This window comes from Varroa jacobsoni, unplaced genomic scaffold (assembly GCF_002532875.2).
Source record: "Varroa jacobsoni isolate VJ856 unplaced genomic scaffold, vjacob_1.0 scaffold_1064, whole genome shotgun sequence".
Taxonomy (NCBI): domain Eukaryota; kingdom Metazoa; phylum Arthropoda; class Arachnida; order Mesostigmata; family Varroidae; genus Varroa; species Varroa jacobsoni.
The window spans coordinates 52,119-72,188 of NW_019213966.1; the positions used below are offsets into that span (position 1 = coordinate 52,119).

The 20,070-nt window shown below is 40.6% G+C and overlaps 2 protein-coding genes across 12 annotated transcripts in view; one reads left to right on the forward strand and one right to left on the reverse strand.

Moving 5' to 3' along the window:
• Positions 1-20,070, reverse strand: part of LOC111266213 (transmembrane protein 65) — a 48,162-nt gene that overhangs the window by 14,664 nt on the left and 13,428 nt on the right. For 5 of the 9 annotated variants that reach the window (XM_022843501.2, XM_022843499.2, XM_022843500.2 and 2 more), the window contains one exon: positions 12,065-12,174. In XM_022843501.2, the coding sequence (XP_022699236.1) occupies positions 12,065-12,174 (110 nt within the window). The remainder of the gene's footprint in view (positions 1-12,064; positions 12,175-20,070) is intronic. The other 4 variants (XM_022843502.2, XM_022843507.2, XM_022843506.2 and 1 more) reach the window with 1 other exon arrangement.
• On the forward strand, positions 566-5,063 carry LOC111266212 (very long chain fatty acid elongase 7). Of its 3 annotated transcripts, none has more exons than XM_086970823.1 (6): positions 566-673; positions 1,757-1,973; positions 3,041-3,157; positions 3,367-3,516; positions 3,943-4,203; positions 4,563-5,063. In XM_086970823.1, the coding sequence occupies exons 2-6, from the start codon at positions 1,794-1,796 to the stop codon at positions 4,755-4,757; spliced, it is 903 nt and encodes a 300-aa protein (XP_086826949.1). In that variant the 5' UTR covers positions 566-673; positions 1,757-1,793; the 3' UTR covers positions 4,758-5,063. The 3 variants fall into 3 exon arrangements, with proteins under 3 accessions (XP_086826949.1, XP_022699231.1, XP_022699232.1); XM_022843496.2 differs by lacking the exon at positions 566-673 and adding an exon at positions 680-1,504; XM_022843497.2 differs by lacking the exon at positions 566-673 and adding an exon at positions 680-1,504 and having other exon boundaries at positions 1,763-1,973.

Sequence of the window (20,070 nt, forward strand, 5' to 3'; positions counted from 1 at the left end):
CTAACTCTAGAAGTGTCATGCTCGTCCTTACCTCTATATCATTTCGTTTATATACGCATGTATCTATTACACATATACTGCTTGTCCTGCAACAGGTTCTCATCCAGTGCCTCAAAGCTTTTCAAGGCCTGCTCCACACTTGTTTTTTTTGCAATGAAATAGGCGCTCTACAATCGAGGTGAGGTAAACATTTAGTCGTAACAAGGTTCAGTTTTTTTTTTTTGTTTATATAAAGACACCTGTCATTCCCCCTTAAGTTAGCTTCTATACACTTATTAGCCGGCCATTACGTATGTTGCAATAGATCAAGGGTTTTCTCAGTATATTGATCTATCCATCTACACATCTTTTTCTTTTTTTACTTATATTTACTCCAGCTGGTATATCGGTATTATATCTAACGAAGCGGTCAGGCCGCACTGCGGACTGTCGAACGTTGCATGGTTGCCTTTCCCTATGCGAGCGTCGTCGTCATCACCGGCAGCATCATCAGCATTAACAGTCATCCCTCGGCCCTCAGCGTACGTTTATAAGAAAAGATTCAGCCATGGACAACTCAAACCAACAAATAGCCCTCCTCTAGCCTAACGTGCATCGAATTCTCTGCTGCCTCTATCTCCGGCTGCTTTCCCCTAACCCCATCAGCCTCGCGTGCCCTCATCGCCACCTCATTGTAAGTACCATGATGGGAGATACAAAAACAGTAGCAACAGAAGCGCAGATCATCAGTCTTTGAACGAACACACGCTACTCTGAACGATACCGAAAGACGAACAAGAAGAAAAAACTGCGTAGCGTGCGCAGCAGCGGTGGCGACCCGGACGGTGGCTCTGCCGATCGATTGTAATTGCGCCTCCGACGTCGTCATCTTTTTCTTGTTCCTAGTGACAGTGTCTCCGTCTCTGCTACCGTTGTGCCGTTTGGCTATTATCTATCTCATTGTCGCCTTGTTGGTGAAGTGCTAGTGTCGCTGCCGCTAGTGTCGTCGACGTCGCACCTCAGGCGGGTGCCTTTGCCTCGCATATAGAAGAAAGAAATCTGTTCCCGCTGGATCTAAGCACTAGCACCATAGCGTAGGCGGTTCAGAAGCGTACGGTTTACGAGCGATCTTAGTATCTACCACGCCTCCTTCTTTTTCTTCTGATATTTTGGGGTTGCTGCTGGTGTCGTTTGGCCGTATTGCTGCTGTCCGCCGTCGCCTCCGGCTGAATACGACCTAGCATAGCATGGGGTTCGAGCCATGAATGAATGGTATTTATTTTGGATTGCATCGCGTCGTCAGTCTGGGATGCTTGCACGCGTGTGCGGCTATTGTTAGAAACAACAGCAACGCTCGCGATCCCATCTTTTCTCGCCCGCGTTGCGGCTACCCAAGGTCATGAGGATCACGTCGGCCCGCTGGGCTACTGCGATCTGCGTCACAGTCACCGCTTAAAATCTACGCAAAGGCATCTAAGCTAGAACTTCCATCGAATAATTCCATCACTCGGCACCACCGCCCGAGGTATCCTAGTGAGTGCGCGTAGGAGCGCTACTGAAGTGAAAATTTTCGAGTTTCATACGCGTATATAGATTGTGTAAAAAACAAAGGGGACTGAGGCTAAATTGCAGTCAACTTGCCGTACCATAGTGACGTGAAAACTCTTCAAGAGAGTTCTGTATTAAGCCAATTCAAAGGTTTACATTGTTTCAGTCTCCTGTAACCCTGATCGCTACGTTTGTATTTACGTGTACTGTTTTTTTTGGGGTGTGTAAGATATAGTTGTTGCCAGCAACTTTCAACAAAAGCAGACATGGCATCCTCGGCTAATATGACTAAACTTTTGTCAGACGCGGTTGCGTTGCCCAAATCTGTGTACAACGACCCAGATACGTCTATAGCGGACATGACTGCCCGACAACTGTGGGCCGCCTTTCTTCATATGGGCGATAACCGAATTACACATTGGACTCTCATGGGCTCTCCATTCAAGGTATGTGCATTGATAATCCTATTCCTTCTATACGGTGACACTTTTGTAATTGTGATAAGAAGTGATTAGCCTCCTGTAGCTAAACCTCATCGTAGGCAATAGCCTTCGTTTTTCATACAGCGCTCATAGAATCCAAATTAGTTATATATTGAATTCTAGTGAAAAATAGTTGTTGGATTTGCAGAATTGATAATGCAATACTGTCCATGAGGTAGAGTAAATGGCGTCAGAGTCAAATTAGAACCGTGCTCCACAAAACGAAGACGCACTAAAGAATAACACAAGCTCGGCCTGTTCATGGAAATGGCCCGAAGGCCTTCCATAGCAAAAAAAAAAAAGCAGCAAACGGCTTAACTTCGAAGAGATGTCGAAGGGTATCTATCCTCACTCTGTCTAGGAGGACGTGGGGGCTGAACCTTACGTTAACCTTCGTGGTTTGCCACGACTGCGCATTTCAGACGTTGTTACCTTCTCTGCTCATAGATATATCTATGAAGACTGTTCTTCTCAGTTGCTACTGGCGCTAGACATCTTGGGACTAAGGAGTCTGAACCCATGTGACGCGTCACAGACCAAATTTGCCAAAACCTATTTGTCGTTACTTTCGATCTTGATAATCAAATATCGTGGTACCTAATAACTGTTAGCATAATTAAATATAGCTCGGCTAAGAATATGTTCCTTAAGGATTAATTGAAAAGTTATGTAAACGTAACTCAAGGAGTATATTCTACACCGTAGGTGTCTTACTTGCAAACGTTATACCTATGTTGTATAAAATTTCATGTAGATGTAAGCTTGCAAGAGATTTGATGTTGCACTTTTTTCGATTATACTACACAGCTGTGATAGTCAGATGAGCCGTCATAAATGGACCTTGTAATGTCCCGAAGGAAATGTACGAACCCCACAGAACCTCATATGATCAGTCGCTTAGAGCAGTCTGTCTAGAAAATGCTTATGACATTGGGGAGTTGGTCATGCTGGCTTGAATATCATACGCTGGGGGTTTTTCCTAACCAGTTTTTCCTAATTTCGGGTCCTATGATTACGGTCATTGAGAACAGGTGCTTTCGGTGATTGGCGTCTATCTGATCTTCTCTACGAAGCTCGGTCCGTGGCTGATGCGCGATCGCGCTCCCCTCAACATTCGACCTATAGTTATTGCGTACAACATCTTTATGGTATATCAACAACGAATATTTTTCCCAGTCCTGAACATATCATCTATGCGGCATCATTGAGCTCTAGAAACAATGTACACGCCGCGGAAATAAAAAAAAAAAAATAGAAACGGCGTCCGAGTCTACCTTTAGTGGCCTTAGAAAGTCCACGTTCTACTTGAAAAATTTACGAGTAAATAATTTGTATTTACTTACGTGTTGATCTTTAGGTTCTGTCCTCTGTATACTTCTGCGTGCTAACAATATATTATGCATTCATAAAATCACGATATTCGTTGATCTGCGCTAGCAATGACTCTGCTACAAATCCATACGCACAACTGATGTTCGACCACGCCTGGTGGTACGTCATGCTTAAGGTGGGTAACGAATTGTAGAAAGAAGAAGATTTGGTTAGAAGACCAAATAAGCGATCGCATCATCTTTTTAGCTGGTTCTACATAATTCAGTTAGCTGAATTCGGACAAGCCAACGTCGCGGACCCTGATATTTTTCACTACTCTGTTTCTCGACAGTCCAGTCTGCGGCACGTTCTAAGGCTTTATAAATAATAGTACATGTTTAAGAATCGCGCATTCTACAAGGGAACTGCAGTTTCTCTCTTGAGAAACAATTAAAACTAATCCTATAACCAGAATATTTGACAACGAAAATTTCCCTAGCAGTTTGATGAAGCGCTATGGGAAATGAAACTTTTGCCCATTAGCAATAGCAGACGTGTTCCCTTTGAGTGTAGTTTGATGCAATGATCTTATAACCTCCAATTTTGCGCGAGTTATGCATAGGTCGGTGAACTGCTAGACACAGCGTTTTTCGTCCTACTGAAAAAAGAGACCCATATATCGTTCCTACACCTACTTCACCATTCGCTGGCGCTGTGGACAGTATGGCTGGACGTCAATTTGGGCATTACGGGCCAGACAGCGCTATTCCCCATCCTGAACTGCTCAGTACACGTCGTTATGTATACGTACTACGGATTAGCGGCCCTTCCTAAGGAAATCCGGCCAAATCTGTGGTGGAAGAAATATGTCACGCAGTTCCAGGTACGAATTTCTCAACTTCTATGGTTTGTAAACTATTTTTTCCCACTACGGTAGTTTTTCGTTTAGTGAGTTTTGCGCCCGTGACCGCTTCTTCTAGTTCGTATCTCATAGTGTTTATTGCCGTAATAGCGTTGTCATATAATATCTGTTTTGCGTCGAGCATTACATTTTGACGAGACATGTACTAAACTTCAAAAGATACTAATTTATCAATAAAGCATTTCTAATATAGACTGGTTGTACGTCTTCGGCTCTAAATCTACATAAGTTTTTGGATGTGATGGCCCTGCTTCGATGACAGCAAAAAGGAGAAAAAAACGGTCCTTGACTTACATACTGTTTGGCCATGTTCTCTCCAGATCACTCAGTTTCTTCTTCTAATGCTACATGGATCAGTGCCGATCTTTTACGATTGTCAATTCCCTCCTCTGATGGCATCCCTGATGACCTTCGAAGCCGGCTTGTTTACGTATCTCTTCTCTGATTTCTATATCAAGACTTACTTGAAGACGTACCCGAAGAGCATTGGCGACAAACCTACGAAGACCGACTAGCGATCCCCTTCTAATAAACTTATTATCACACACAGCAAAAACGACTTTATTATTGCAATCGATGTATGACAGAACATATTAACTTTAAGTACCACACGAACATTTTGAATGAAGGTGAGTCAGGGCTTTCAATCTACGACATGGATCTAAGACTGTCGAATTACACGTAACAATCATTCAGAAGCTATTATTAAATATCCTCTATTTTCAATATGGATCATGTAAACAGGACCTCGTCTACCCCTTCTTACCTTCAGCGTTTTTTCTCTCGTTAAATTTCCACAGCAGTGTTTGCGCAAATTCGAATTTAACCCGACACTGTTACGGTTAGTAACCCCCTTGCCCAAAGCTGAAAGCACGTGACGCCTGTTGCGCAGATACAACGAAACGCAAACAATAGAAGCCGATCGGGGCGAAGGCGATCTACGCAATAGAAAAACACACACTAACGATGTGCTGCTAATTACCTGACTATGTAGACCTAATAAGTTATAGGTTCTAGTTGCATCTGTGGCGGCGCGATTGACAAGGACCTAGCATCAAATGAAACATTGTTTTACTAGAATATTTCAATTGAATATCCAAACATCTAATCTAATAGAGAAAACATTTCTTCTCTATATACTAATAGATATCAACGTAATTCAACGAAATCTGCCGAAAATCACTAACGATTCAAAATAAATTCTAGATGGTCCTTAGTCCGGAAGCTGGGGCCGTGCGTTCGTGAAGCGTTCGGAAACGGATAACGTACGCAATTGTAGGTTATTGGAATCACAAAAAAACATAGGCCATATTTGTGTCGTTTGCTTACAATGTTACAGCTGCAAAAGACAAGTGGACTATACAAATTAAAGATCTATATTAATATAATATATAAAAATAATAAACAGAAATACTGAGATGTCTATTCAGCTATTGAAATCTAGGGCTTTTAGGTGTTATTGAGGTCAATTTTATCACTACGTATATCCTTTTTCCCAAATACACTTGGTAATAATAAATCTCAGTTCTCAGAAAATCGCATTTGTTTTTATTTCAAAATGATAAAAAAAAAAAAAAAAAAAACAGCTTTCCTTATTGACACAGACCCTGTACCTTAAAACGAGAGTTTATATCAAGATTTTCGTTGTCGGATTTTCGTTCATGCATGTACCAAATTGGCGCTGTCTTCAGCAGCCATTGGGATGTGCAGCGTTGTTCAAAGAGGGATAGCTTATCTTGCTAGATACCCTTATCATATTCGTTATTGAATGGAACCCGGCCCGCACGACATATTCGATGGCTAGAAAGTTGCTATACACGTGACTCGTGTAATTACTTATATTTTCCATATCATCTTCCGGTATTCATTCATTATTAAGTTCGTCTTGGCACAAATTCATTACCAAACGAATCTTGAATCAGCGTATAAAGAACGAACGAATACACGACAGAATTGTACCTTTTGCTCTAATCCTCTAGAAGAGTCGGAACTTCGAACATTTGCCCCTAGATAGCGCATCAGTATTGTTAGTACTGTCACAGAATTACTTCGATAAATTCAATTAGAAAATACATGTTAGAGAAGGTTCATAGTAAAAAAAAAAACTCTATAATTTTCCGCACAATTTTTTCTCGTGTGCACCTCAATTTTTTTTATTTGTTTCTATTAGACAACATACACATTGTACGTATCACTTATCATAGCATCCTATAACGTTATCGTTTTGCCGCTGCCTGAAAGGGGCGTTTCAGTCATTGGATCTGCCACTAATTGCATACAGGAAAACTGCTGCGATAACAATGAGGAGAAATCGAGAACTGAACCCCTAGTATCCTTTGACAACGTCAGCGCATCGTTGGTACGGCAAATCTGGACAGCACGTTTTTGTCCCTTCGACACCCACTTCATCTACCACCATCATCCCGATATCACTGGCTTCGTGGCAGAAATAAATAAGCTAGTATGCGGATAGGACGAAGGTAGGTGGTCAGCGTAGATCGAACCATGCTTCTTTTCATTGACGCAAATACAAAAAGTAAACAGTCGATTGCGGAGCTGAAGGAAGGAGGCGTTGAGCCTGGAAAACTTTCAAGTAAGATCATATTTGTGCCAAGTGTGCAATTTGTCGTATGTTTGCCCAGCCTTATTGTGCTGGTACAAAATCGAGCCTGTTTTTGTTTTTCGTAAGAGGAACGGAATCTGTTGATCGGAGAATTCTCAGACGGGCATATATAACGCATAAGAGAAAAACCTATGGCCACAGGCCACATAAACTCAATAGTACGGGATTTGTAGCTCCTGAATATTTTTAGTTTATTTATCGTTAGATAAGAGGTCAGGTACGTGCCCATTCTTAGTTTACGCAACGTATTCGATAATAGGTTGCGGGTTTTATTTTTGCCTAGTCTAAAAGCTTTGCGGAATTCCAGGTTGCTTTGTTTAAAATCGCATTGTGCGTTACCTTTAAAAGTATTTCATTATATTATGTATAGAGAGACGATATTAATGTAAGATCGTGGAACAATTAGAATCGCTCTGTGGAAGACAAAAAGTTGCACGTAATTTCCAAGATAAAACCGGATTGGTCAAGATAAAACCTAGTTATATCAGCCTATGCAGTGAAAACGGAAAACCGTTTCATTAAGTCCGTCGACACTCCAACAGAATTGTTCGACAGTGCTTTTGGGTCGTCATCGATGTGTGCGGTTGAGCAGTAGTCCGCTAAAAGGTATTGTACTGGTATGAAAGCTACAAGCATATTCATTTGTCCAACAATAAGATTAACTTGTGCCTTCTTCAATTCGGTAAAGTTACAATTGACTGTTAAAACATCGCGCTGTCGCCAAGGTTTATATCGGCATGGGATCTGGTAGCTCAGTTTCTACGAGCACCATAAACTATAGGGTTGAAAAACTTACGAGGCAAATAAATCTGCCCGGTTTGTGTTCGCGAAGTTCACGTTTTACCATAGCTGGCTCGTTACTTAATTAGTTAGCTGGTATTATCTCTTGTTCCGCTTTCCGCACAGACGCAGTACGTATTCATACCTAAATATACAATTTTTTTTTTTGTTTTCATTTAGCATGTTTCAATTAGCATTGTGCTGTATTCGACTACAGTATGCATCAATCGTATGGTTAGCACAGATGTTTTAGAAAAACGTCAATATGAAATTATAGTCTGTGGTAGCCAGGAGAGAAATGTCCTTGACCTACTTGAATCAATCTGCAATAGACCTTCTACTAATTTTTTCTACTCAAAAACACAATAGATCGAGACGATTTTTGTCTGTTTCTTGACGCTTCAACATCTTGCGCATTAGTTCATCTTTACGACATTATTCTAAGGGTTTGTTGCATTGTAAGAGGTATAATATGGAGAGATTACGGCATATAGTTTGCGTTTATGGTATGGGATGATACATAGAAAGTTGCACGCTCTTTTTTTGTAACCTGTCTTGTCTTGTCTTGTCTTGTCTTGTCTATAACTTCTAAACGCAATACGGTGAAAAAAACAAACAACATTTACATTTATATCGAATGATCGGACATAGCAGGGATGCTCCCCCGCAGGGATCAACAAGGACGAATGCCTATGCATTGTATTGTAGAGGTGATAGAGAACAATCTCAGTCGAGCGTGCTAAGATAAGCTTGGATACGTTCGTTTCGCGTCGCCAGTACGATCAATGCGGCACCAGGAGCCGTATTCAATCCATTATTATTAACATTAGTGTCGCGCCCAAAAGACTTCGAATGATTGCTATATACAGATTTGTAATGCGACGTTGAAAACAGGGTGCTAGCCCTATAAGCGCTTGTTCGGCCGCCCAGTGGCGCTGATATCAGGAACGGTATATGAAGGTCGCAAAAAAATTGACAACTGCGTGCTGTATGTACGTACAATTTATAAAGACATACCCGCGCCTTTATCCCTATATTCGGAAGACACGCAAATAACCGGAAGATGTATATTTTTTTTTTTTGTTTGCTTGTAAGATGTGTCGCGACAATCACATTTTCCGTATCAGCAAAAAACATTTATCAACAACAGTGTACAGAGGACTTTTTTAATATACGCCGGGTAATGAGACCGATAGAAGTTCTAGTCTCATGTCAGAAATTCAAATAGTTCAAACGATTACTGAACTGGAAATGGAAGCTATCTGAAAAATGTTTCATTTTTAAGCAAACACTTGGGTAATCTTTGCTTTGATGAGCCTTATCTTTAAACGATCAACACTTTGCTACCGTACTCTAATCCGAGGTTGAGAAACGGGCTGCGGTTTTTTTCAAGCGTGGGCGCTTAAACTGATTGCCAAACTATGTCAACGGTTCCAGAGCAACTCTATAAAAATGAATGCTAGTAGTACGTTAAAGATATTACGTCTGATATACGTATCAATAAATGTAACCATTTTCTTTGCTGCTCGGTAGCATCATTGGGTCGATTTCTCTGAGAAGCAGACTTACAGAAATAAACGATGCGTTGTCGCTTGATCAAGCTGTGAAACTTTAGCCAAGAAATGTGGGATTCCCAGGCCGGGAGCAATGCACATAATAAGGGAGTCTTGCTGAGAGGACCGTTTTTCATCGGAGCGTAACATTTCTACTGGCCAAGCTACTGAGTTGGCTTGCAGACCAAGATCTAAGGTTGACGAAAATGTCTACTTAAGCTAACAGTTTGGCGGCTCAAAGTAGCTACATTCTGGTAGCAGAGTCAAGGTGAAGTCGCCGAAAGAAAAAAAACGAGAGTGCTTAGTGTTGTCATTACAAACAATACTTTCTATATAATCATATTCTGATCGTTATTTCGTTGTGTTCGAAGACATCGGCGGAAAGTTTGAATCAGGCTCATTTAGTATTTACAGCACATGTGTATACACTACAGGCAGACCAGATGAGATGCTCTGCTGCAATGCCCAATAGTGGATCATATTAAAGACTATTTGAAACGTGCTCGCCAGCACCGATATTCCTCTTAATCCGATTTTACTCATCAAGTAAACGACGAAAGAGATATGAAATTGAAACTGCTCTCTTAGAAAACAAGTTTAGTTATGGCTTTTTATATATTCTCTGGCCTCGTTCGGAAACCTTCAAAGAGAAAAATGAGTGACAATCCCTATAGAGAGAAAAGGTTGGGTTCGAAGAGACAGGCTATGTGTATGTTCCGCTCGACTTTCCCTTACAAGGGAACGTTAATTTGACATTTTAATACCCTATAATTCCATTTGAGTTTTCGAGTTCCTAGATTGTTCTCGGTTCTGACCGAATTTTTTGCCATATGTTTTTTTTTTTTGGATATTCTAATATTTTTTTGCATTCTACTAAATTTGAGCGATAGTTAAGTCAAGGAAGCAATTCTTTTTTCTACTACAGTACTACCCCAAGTTACATTTTCAGAGATAAACTGAAAGCAAGCTACGTTTTATAAAAAGCATTATATTAGGTTATCGCACATGATCACCCTAAGGGCTACAGTCTACTCAACCATGTTTAAGACGGATGCTAATTCTACAGAGTAAATTGAAAGAACTAGGTCATTTCAGGGTACAACTTATCTTAGCAGGTATGAAAGTATGTGTATGCATGTCGATATATGCTAAGGCATCGTCGCCTCGAACTTATTTTATCACGTCGTCGTCATCGTCAACAAAATGTCATAAGTAACAAGTTTTACGGACTTTATCGCTTACCCAAAACAAGATTGTTAGCATATGTACTACATCATGGATAGTCGTTATCATAGAACGGAACGAACCATGAATAAATCCTCTATAAGCAGGGTTGGTATAAAGTTCAAATTAGTTTTGAAGAACGATGAACGCATTGCCAGTAGATTTTTTCTGTTCAAATAAAACAAACCCGCGCATGTGCCAGTACCTGGATCATTTAAAAGATGGTGGCGGCAGAGTGTGTAACAAAACTTCATCTGGACCTATAGTAGGTAAATCGTAATTGTTGACCTGCTTAGCGTAGGCTAGCCCGGCAATAAATGATTAAAGAACATCGCCTTTCTAGAAGAAAAAGGGCACTTTCCCTTCAGCTTTGTTAAATGACTGGCTTTTTCGCATCAGTATAGCCTTATCTTTGGGCCTATTATATAGCCTGGCCATATGGGCCAACGATAGAGATGTCTTCAATTGATAGTTTTTATAAAATGGTGTTGGTCATTTCGGTCATACAATAGAAAAGTGACTAATAAACGGGTGTACCTTTCTTTTTCGTGATACTGGTTGTTTCCAATGACAGCTTTAAGAAGACTCTGACCATAAAGCTCTACTTCTTTCTATATGCATCTGTACTTCTGATCGCGTCAATGTACTGTATCGTTATTAGTATAGGCCTTGTGACTGGCAAGCAAACGAAGCAGGCAAAGGAACCAACGCCGAAGAAACATTTTTGTAGTAGATAGAAACTGTGTGCGCTACATATCAGTGATTTCGTTTTTACGTTCCGTATGGTGGGGCACGCCAGTGAGCTAGTTCTTTCTGTATTAATTTTTGGTGCTCCATAGTTTCTAACGAGAGCACGATACGGTGCATAAAAACAACGCAGTCCGCTATAATGGCAGGTTGATACATTTAGCAACCGAAGAATGGCTTGCATTTGGGAGCTGACTTAGTCCTCAAAAATCTCACTTAGATTTCGATGGTCAGAGGTGCTTTTTTCGTAGATTGATTTCACCGTCCGTCGACATGACGACAGCTGAATCAGTACAGCGCACACCTCACAAACACTAAGGGATCTTCAAGAATGGCCCTTCAAAGCCCCTTGAATAACAACACCTACCCACGTAGAGGTACGTTGCATTCTAGTATCGTAACTCCAATCATTCAATGCGCTGCCGTGATGCTCTCGATTCTCAAAATGACAGGCATCCTTCTGCCAACGTTCATTTGTAATAACTGTCTCCTAACGAAACCAAACAATAACCCTCTCCATAAGCGCGTCTTGTACCAAATCTCTCGCCGGATGACGCTTGATTAAAAATTTTGTTTCTGATTTCGTAACGACCTGCACAGAACGGTGTCAGCCCGCTCTAAAGCTAGAAGCTTCTAGCTACACAGAAGAAACAGCGAAGTGCTGTTGGAGCAAGAAGTTCTAAATACTTATGAATTTATTCATTTTCCTACTGAAAAATGTCATCTTCGTACTGAGCTAAACGTGTGTGCTTTGAAAACATTTTCCACCTCAAACTCCTGGTGCACGTGCGTCTGCAAACAGTAGATTTAGAGTAGAGGCAACGAGCACGCACTCCATTTCCCTGCCGCATCAGCTGGAATAGAAGTCATTAATTAGACCGGAAATGCTACGTACCGCGCAGATCATGATAAAGTTGTCGAGAAACCCGAATCCAATAAACGGCAGCGCATTGTGAACGCAGATAGCACGCAGCTGAGCTACCGTTGGCCGATTCGTACGTGCTACTGAAACAACAATCCCAACGTCAAAAGCTGTTAAACGTTATACAAATAAACGATTACAGTTGAACCTAGATCGTCTCTGTCGTTCGTTTTAGACACAACCAACAATACTATACCGAAGACATACTGTTAGCTTTGCGGGTAAACTTGAGGTATATGCCTCGTTAATTCAGAAGGTCGAATTGAAATTGCCCATAGCGGACTCGTAGGAGTGGCGCGTAAATCGAAATCATCCTATAGGCGCTGTAATAATAAGACCCCGATGGCGATGATGATGATGTTTCAACTGTAATTTTTCCGCGTCGCCCGTGCTATTCTAACGTAACGCACGAACAACGTACAGATATTTCGAATTGATTATATATCAACAATAACGTGCATTGCATAGACATAGCTCCGTGCTGTCGTATGACTAATTTGTAATAAATTTTCCTCTGATCCCTTGGTAATAATGATATTGTTATTATGCATTGTCTAATACTTCTAATGTTAGCTAATTTACTTATCGACACCTGGAAAGGTCGCTGTTTTGACAATCTCTGTTTCTAATAGTAGTTAGCTTAATGGTAGTGAAACGTCCATATCCTTTGACGTTCAAACGTTTCGTGTTTAAAAAACGGCGTACGCGTGGCATCCGCCATGCCCATAATTAGATGAGGGTCCTTAGGCCCTCAGTATCAGGTCAGAATACGACCGTTATTTACGCAACGTATCCACTTATTGTAATTACTGCGTTAACTTACAGAATAGCATTTTTCAACCGCTGATTCTTAGTCGACTCGATCTAATTGTTGCCTCAGTCTATTTATTGAATGGCTCACATCGTTGGGAAGTGCAGCTGTGAACAAGCTTCGTGGATACAAGCAATGAATAGAACCTAGATAGTATAGCAGATAAAACTAAGCTGGATTTAAGAGCAAAAATATGATGTTGTTTATGTCTAGGTAAGGGCAGCATTTCTTGGGGGAGTCATCTCGTTCCGCGTTCCCAACGCAGTAACAGTGAGAAAGCACTCGAACGAGTCCAACAAAAGTGGGAAACTAAGACGAAGAGAGGGAAAACTATAGGAACAGAAATACGAAAAGGAGACACATTGACATTTCATTGTTAATCAGTCTGCCGTCGTAAAGCAAGCGTACATAAACACGCGCATAAAGCAAAGCTGCATTCAAATCCGTGGGAAACATTAATTGTTAAAATTCTACATTACGTGACAGCTGTGTAGCTATGAATTTTCAAAGTTTAAAGATCACTGAGGTCCACCTTATCCTGAGGTGGTACTTCTTATTTTTGCTAGTTTGCACTTCTTGATTTAATTCGAAACGAGTAATTCGAGTTTGATTCGATTGAACGAGAAACAGTTGGGCGAAAATACAACTGTTCGAAGTCAGGATACGTTGACCGAACATCGGCCTTCTACGTAGCTTACTATTGCGTCGGAACGAGCTGGGTTTCCCTATAAAAATTTGCGGATTGCAACTTCCTGTATCTGTTAGACTGTAGGCCTTACTTATCTCCACGAACGAATATCAACGCTAATTTCTACAGAAAAGCTTTGAAATTATGGATTATTGGATGGATGGATGGCAATCCTCAAGTGGATTCTTTGCCTTTTGCCTTGAAAGAACTAGGTACTTGTCGGACGAAAAGAAAAAATGAAGACTTGTTCTCGATATCGAGCGGAATTGCTGTCCACAAACAGGCCTGACAGGCCCTAAGACCGTGCTCAAAGGATTTTTTCTATAAAGGAAGACAATTTGTTTACGAGAATGCCTACCAAGCGATATTCGACTCCCGCTATCAAATAAATGGTTGGAACAGTCTTGGCAATGGTCCCGCTTCTCGTCCTGGAGACCGCTATTCCTTAACCTTTGACCGCTACGCTATCTTTATCGGAATACGTAGAGTACGTCCGACGTGACGGAAGAGATACTTCATCAGTGGATATGAGTATGTAATCCCAGAAAGAAACAGCCGAGGACCAAACCTACGACTGAAGTCCTCGCCACCATCGATCGGCCAATGAAATGCACCATAAGCGGATTGGTGTTTATTGACTATATCACATAGACATGTAATGAGCCACGTGATCAAGAAGAGGTATTGGACCTCATGTGGGGTTACACCACATTTATACAATAGAAGGCGTTTCCATAGCGTTTCCAGGAATCAGCTTGTATAATCATCCTTCGATTAAAATCCTCTTGGTTTTGCCTTTGTGTGATGTTATATTGTGGTACATACGTCAATTATGAAATACTTAAGCATTATACCGAGCTTATCATAAAATCGGAATGCACTCTTGCTGCTCAGATCAAATCAGACTGATAATCATGCTTAGAGCTCCAATATGAAAGCTAAAAGCAAAATGTAATTTCCGTCCGTATTAAAAGTGACCTACTTGTATTTTTCATTAGGGCGCTTTTGACAGCTTAGAGAATGTGTTATATCTATTGGTCTACCAAATAACCACAAAAACACTTGCTTGCATATAGATGTAGTGGTACGTAGTTGCAGTTCTGAAAAAAAAATTATTATTTCTGTGCAGTTCTACGGGTAAGATTTGTTTATCTATTTACTTCATAAAATTTATACAGTATTATGTACTAATACGATCTATATAGATATATACATACAGAGACGACATTCGATGTCGGCCAAAATTTGGCGCGCCGTTTGTCACGGCAGGCATGTGTCGTCCACGACTCTTGGTACCAAAAAAACACCAGTTTTTTTCTAGAACCAAACGACAAAGCCGTCATAGTGAAAAACAATACGTCGTTTCCGAAATTTGAGCTAAAAACAACTGTTATTCAATGTCTTAAAGCAGGACAAAATTTACCAAGATTAAGGCCTTTTTACTCGGAATCGACGATTTGCGTTATTCTGAAAAAATCAGAGATTTTCATGAGGCAAACGGAAAGATTCTGATTGGGTTTCTAGTTTAAAAGGTCCAAAAATTTATCAAAATGGCTTAGAGATTTAAATGTTTGTACAGAGGTTTCTAGGACGAGAATATTAATTACCAATTGGGTCGTTCAGGTGAGTTTTAGCAATAAGTTTTCTTGAGATTTTTCCACTTTTTTATTTTATTCGGCTATTTTATTTTTGGGACTTTTGGCTTGATAGCAACCCATCATGGGACCCCGCTGTAATCTTGCATATGTAGCGTATTTACGCGACGTTTTAAAGGGTTTACGCCCACCAACACCGCTTAACGAACACTTACAAATTAAAAATTTGATTTCTTAATCCGATTAAGAAAAATTAGGTTTCAAACCGAGATGAATGGTGGTTATATTGAATAAACATAACTGTGAATATCAACACTTTAAGAAAACAAGATCAGGGGCGTCAGTGGAGCTTGTGAGTTAACACCGTTCTTTCAGGCTACTGGACGGGCACCCGAAGGCAATTTAAGTTTTTTTTTTTCTTCTCTCTTTGTAGTTGAGGGACTTCAACAAGAAATAGAAATCTTGCTGCATAGAGCCACACCAAGACTGCGTTTAATACTAAACCTCAGAAAGACAAAATCTATGGCAGGCAGGAAGGCAGAGTGGCTGCCTAAGATAGCTTAGTCATAACGGGCGCGTCCTCTAAAATACGTAAACATGTGCCCCCATCTAGGCCTGCTCATAAAGCACTACTGGCGTAATTTCATATAGCTCAGGGGTCAAAGATGCAAAAAGGCACTGGCTGGGGCGCTTATCATAAAAGACTCGTTACGTCCTTTCGGTCCAGTAGCAGCATAAGGGATCGACGTAATATGGCACGATTTGACCATCGAGAAGTGAGTTAGTCTAAGCCGTCGTTGCTTAAGTAGAAAAGGTGTTGCAGCGGTCCTGTGGTAGCGTTCCCCGTCGAAGAACCCAAAATAAGCTTCAACCTTCTATAGACTTTTGTCTTGACGAAAAATTTCGGCAATTTTAGTTTTCCTCGTTACATCTTACGTATTATTTTGTAACTTCAATTTCAGATATTGCATAGAAACGAAATAATCCAGAATAAATATATTTGCATTAGAATTGTTACCCGGGACATTGTCAATTCATTCACCATGGGTGTTGTAACCAATAACCGTATTTAATCCACACCAAACTGATTTAAAAGTCCCACCGCTGAAATCACTGGCTTCCGTCTTAACTATATTTTCAATAATCTCTCTAAGCTGAAAACAGTGAAGTGTTTATATCGCGTATTCACTATTCAGCTGTTTGGAGGATGATGTTTTCCTTAAAACGGCCACTGCTTATTGTCACTAAAAAAGTCGAAGGACTGCAAGTTCTGCCAAACATTACGCTTTACTGAGCGCTGATACCTCTTTAGGCAAGCGGCTTTCTGCGATTCTTCTAGTAGTCACTTGAGCAGGCGTGCCGTTTCGCCCCTTCTACCGTAAAGTAGCATCAAGACTAGTTCCCATAATGGTTTAACATCATTGCACTGCTACATCTGTGTGTAGCGTCTACCTGTCTTTTCCTACCAACAGCCAACTTCTAGTTATAAAGGGAACGATCGTACATTGCACTCAGTTTTAGAATTGTTCATTTCCAAATGACTCAGTCCGACAGATAGAAAACAGACATTGTAGTCGAAAGGGATCAGGACTCGAGTTCAACCTAAAGGAGACAATCGATCCAAACGCGAACCAAACAACTAGTCTATTGTGGCTCATATATAAATTCAATCTAAGATATGGAAGACGTCTTACCAGCACAAACGGAAATCACATATAGGTGCACCTTTGTGCTACCGTGGCTATAAGAACACTCGTGATAGTAAGAGAAAACGTTTGTAAAAGTGAAAAGCGTCCAAGCTCCTAGGAACTTTATCTCTATATAGTTTTTAATAACTCTCCTTTGTTCTCTAATGGACATGATCGCACTCTCAGAACAATGCAGTTCTGGGTGAAATCTGCGTCAGAGAAAATCATTTCTAGAAGCTTGCTTTGCCATAGTCCGAGCGTTTAAAACTATGGCGCGTGTCACGCTTTCAGATAACGAACAAGATCAAGTCTTTAATTGACATAGCGCGCATCGCTCATTGTTGTTTCCCAAAGGCTGGTGAGGAGGCACGTTCGTGTTTTTTAGCGGAGCTAAATTGCACAATGGAATAGATAGTTAAGCACAAAGATAGCCGAGCTCTGATAACGAAGTAATATTAATCGATGAGCATTTGTTTTGTATTGTTGCCGTATAATGCATTGTATTAGTTGTTACTGGTCCGGAATACTATCGGAATGGGTTATGTAATCTGACGAGCAGATTTAGCTTCGTACATCCCGATGGCCACTCGTCTAGCGAGCAGTGGCAAGTGCTGGCAAGACCGTTTCGTAATAGGAAAAGGGTATGTACGCATGAATCTAGATACGTATCCACCTGCTAGCTAAAAGTTACGAGGGATATTAGGAACATGCCAACAGTAGAAGACGCGAGCATCGGACGATGTTACCGCTACAAGACGGAAATAACGACCATATTCTTGCTGGCTAAAAGGGCCTAATGTACGATCATAATACTTTAAAACAAATAATGCATGCACACATTTAAACTTCGTAGTAACACGTTAGCGCAATCTTTTTTTATTTTTCTAAAGGCAAAGTGTAAAAACAACGAAATCTACGCTTAAAGCCTAATTACCATCTTGTTTCGTACTTGAAATACAGCTTTAACGAACGTACAATATGATATAATAACGTCTAAAATACAATATGTCGGACTGGGCGTGTATCTGTCACGTATTCTTCGTTTTGCCTTACCCTACGGCCTAGTTTCTGATACCATTATATGTATCATAATTTAAAATATTCTCTAGGGCTACCGATCACATACACTAATAGTATGAATAAAGGTGATATATATATAAAAAGTACTAAAATTAGTTCTCTCTGGAAGCCTCAGTCTTCCAGCTCTAACTAGACGACTGCTCTTAGGAACTTCGGTCGTAGGTATACGTGTGTACTCACACGGGTACTTTGACGCCATAACTAACTGTCCAGAGGAATCATTACTGAAACTTTTTTTAAAAAACAATGATTTTGTTACTAAATATTAACAAAGTATCGTAATAATTGGATTAGATTGCAGCCATTCAGCCAACTTCACGTTTCTCAAACCTACAAAACTTATTGAAGAGAGTTATTTTCTCCCAAATCCCTATGATAACTTAGTGGGTCAAGTGTTTGTCTGCGAACGGTGACGCCAGACGTCAAACTATAGACCTAGAGACAATTGTAGTTTACAGTTGTTGTATCTTTCCAGTTGCCAATTAATAAGTTCACTGGCCAACTCTACAAAGGGTTAGTGGCAGTAATAAAATTACAAAAGCCAACTAAAAAAACTCCATGGCTTCGGCTGACGGAGTCGTTGAAATTTGTTTTTGCTCGGGATAGTATCAGCACAGGCGGTAGCAACGAAGTTTAAAAGCTTAAGCTTCAAAGGACACCTTATGAAAGCCTGTCGGTAACACCATCTTGATTCTAAGGCTAACTTTGCTACGAAGATATACTGCGATAAGTAACAAATAACCCACGGTATTCCAGCTCTTTGCCTTAATGATTTTCCGTCTCACATTTCTCAGTGAATGAAACAACCTGTCTTTGCAGCCCTAAGCATCCCAAACTGGAATAAAATTATTCGTAATACTAAGACAGGCCGTCGTGCGTATCGTACCACAGGTTAGTCCTCAAACTTACGGCCGCCCTGTAACTGTGCATTTCCGCTCACAACAAACCCTTCTAACACACTGAATATACTATCAAAAATCAATCAAAGGAAGAACTACTTTCAGCTGAGTAATACGTAAATCTTTCTATACGTTCATACGTGCTACCTGCCGAAAACGTGTAAATTTCCACGGCACGAAAGAGCTTCGCATTTTTGTAGTAATAGCAGGAGTAGAAGGACTTTATCAGTCGTTCAGTATAGATCTTTTAAAATTAAGGTTCCCCTGGCACCTTGGGGAACTGACAGTCTGGTGCCAGCAATAGACTATAATCCTATTTCACACTCGCATAATTGCGAGCTGATTTAAATTTTTCTGCTGATTTTTTTTCTCTCAGTTAAAAATACGGTGCATGGTGTGGTCCCGGCGGTTTCGTGATATTTATAGTAGTCAACACACTGCCAAAACCTCTTACACATATGCATATATATATTCGCATGTTTTTGTATTTAGCTTACTTAAGTGGAACCAAGCGTTATCGTTGTATTATTCAAGTGACCTATAATTATATCGTATAGAGGTATCGGCATGTTTCACGAGTACCTGTTGCAGCCTTCGCTGCTAATGACCGCCTGCTTCTTTGAGCAACAAGCAATGAAGAACGGAAGAAAAGGGCAACGTGTGACTGCTCTATTAATTCCTGCTCCTGTAGCCGGAACTGCAGAACTGCGGACGACAAGGTAAAAAGGTTATAGGTCACGGAAATCCTCACGGATTTGAGCAGTTAGCTTTTCTATGAAAAGTTCATTAGGTAAACTAGAAACGCATATATATTATTTGTGAAATCCATTCTCGAGAGAACAGCTACTGTACATTTTTAAGGCCCGCACGTATCAGTGCTGTAATATTATCCTCACCGTGTTACTGAGGAGAGGAGTAGAAGCCAAAAAACGGGAGTCTGTCTAGGTGGGGCCAAACAACAGCGTAGATTTGTGAGAACCATTGCCCCCTAACCACTTCGAACGGTCAACGGATAACAATAACAATGTTAGTTACCGACAGAAGGTTTCTCGTTAGAAAAAGACGGTTGGATTTTCACCTTCTTTCACGCGTAAATCAACCGCTTTGAATGAAAATATGCGCGAAAAAGGCCATATTACACCATCTTTGACCAAAATTGATCAAACGACACCACGAACTAGACCATGTTACTTGTCTATCATTGATTACAGGCACGCT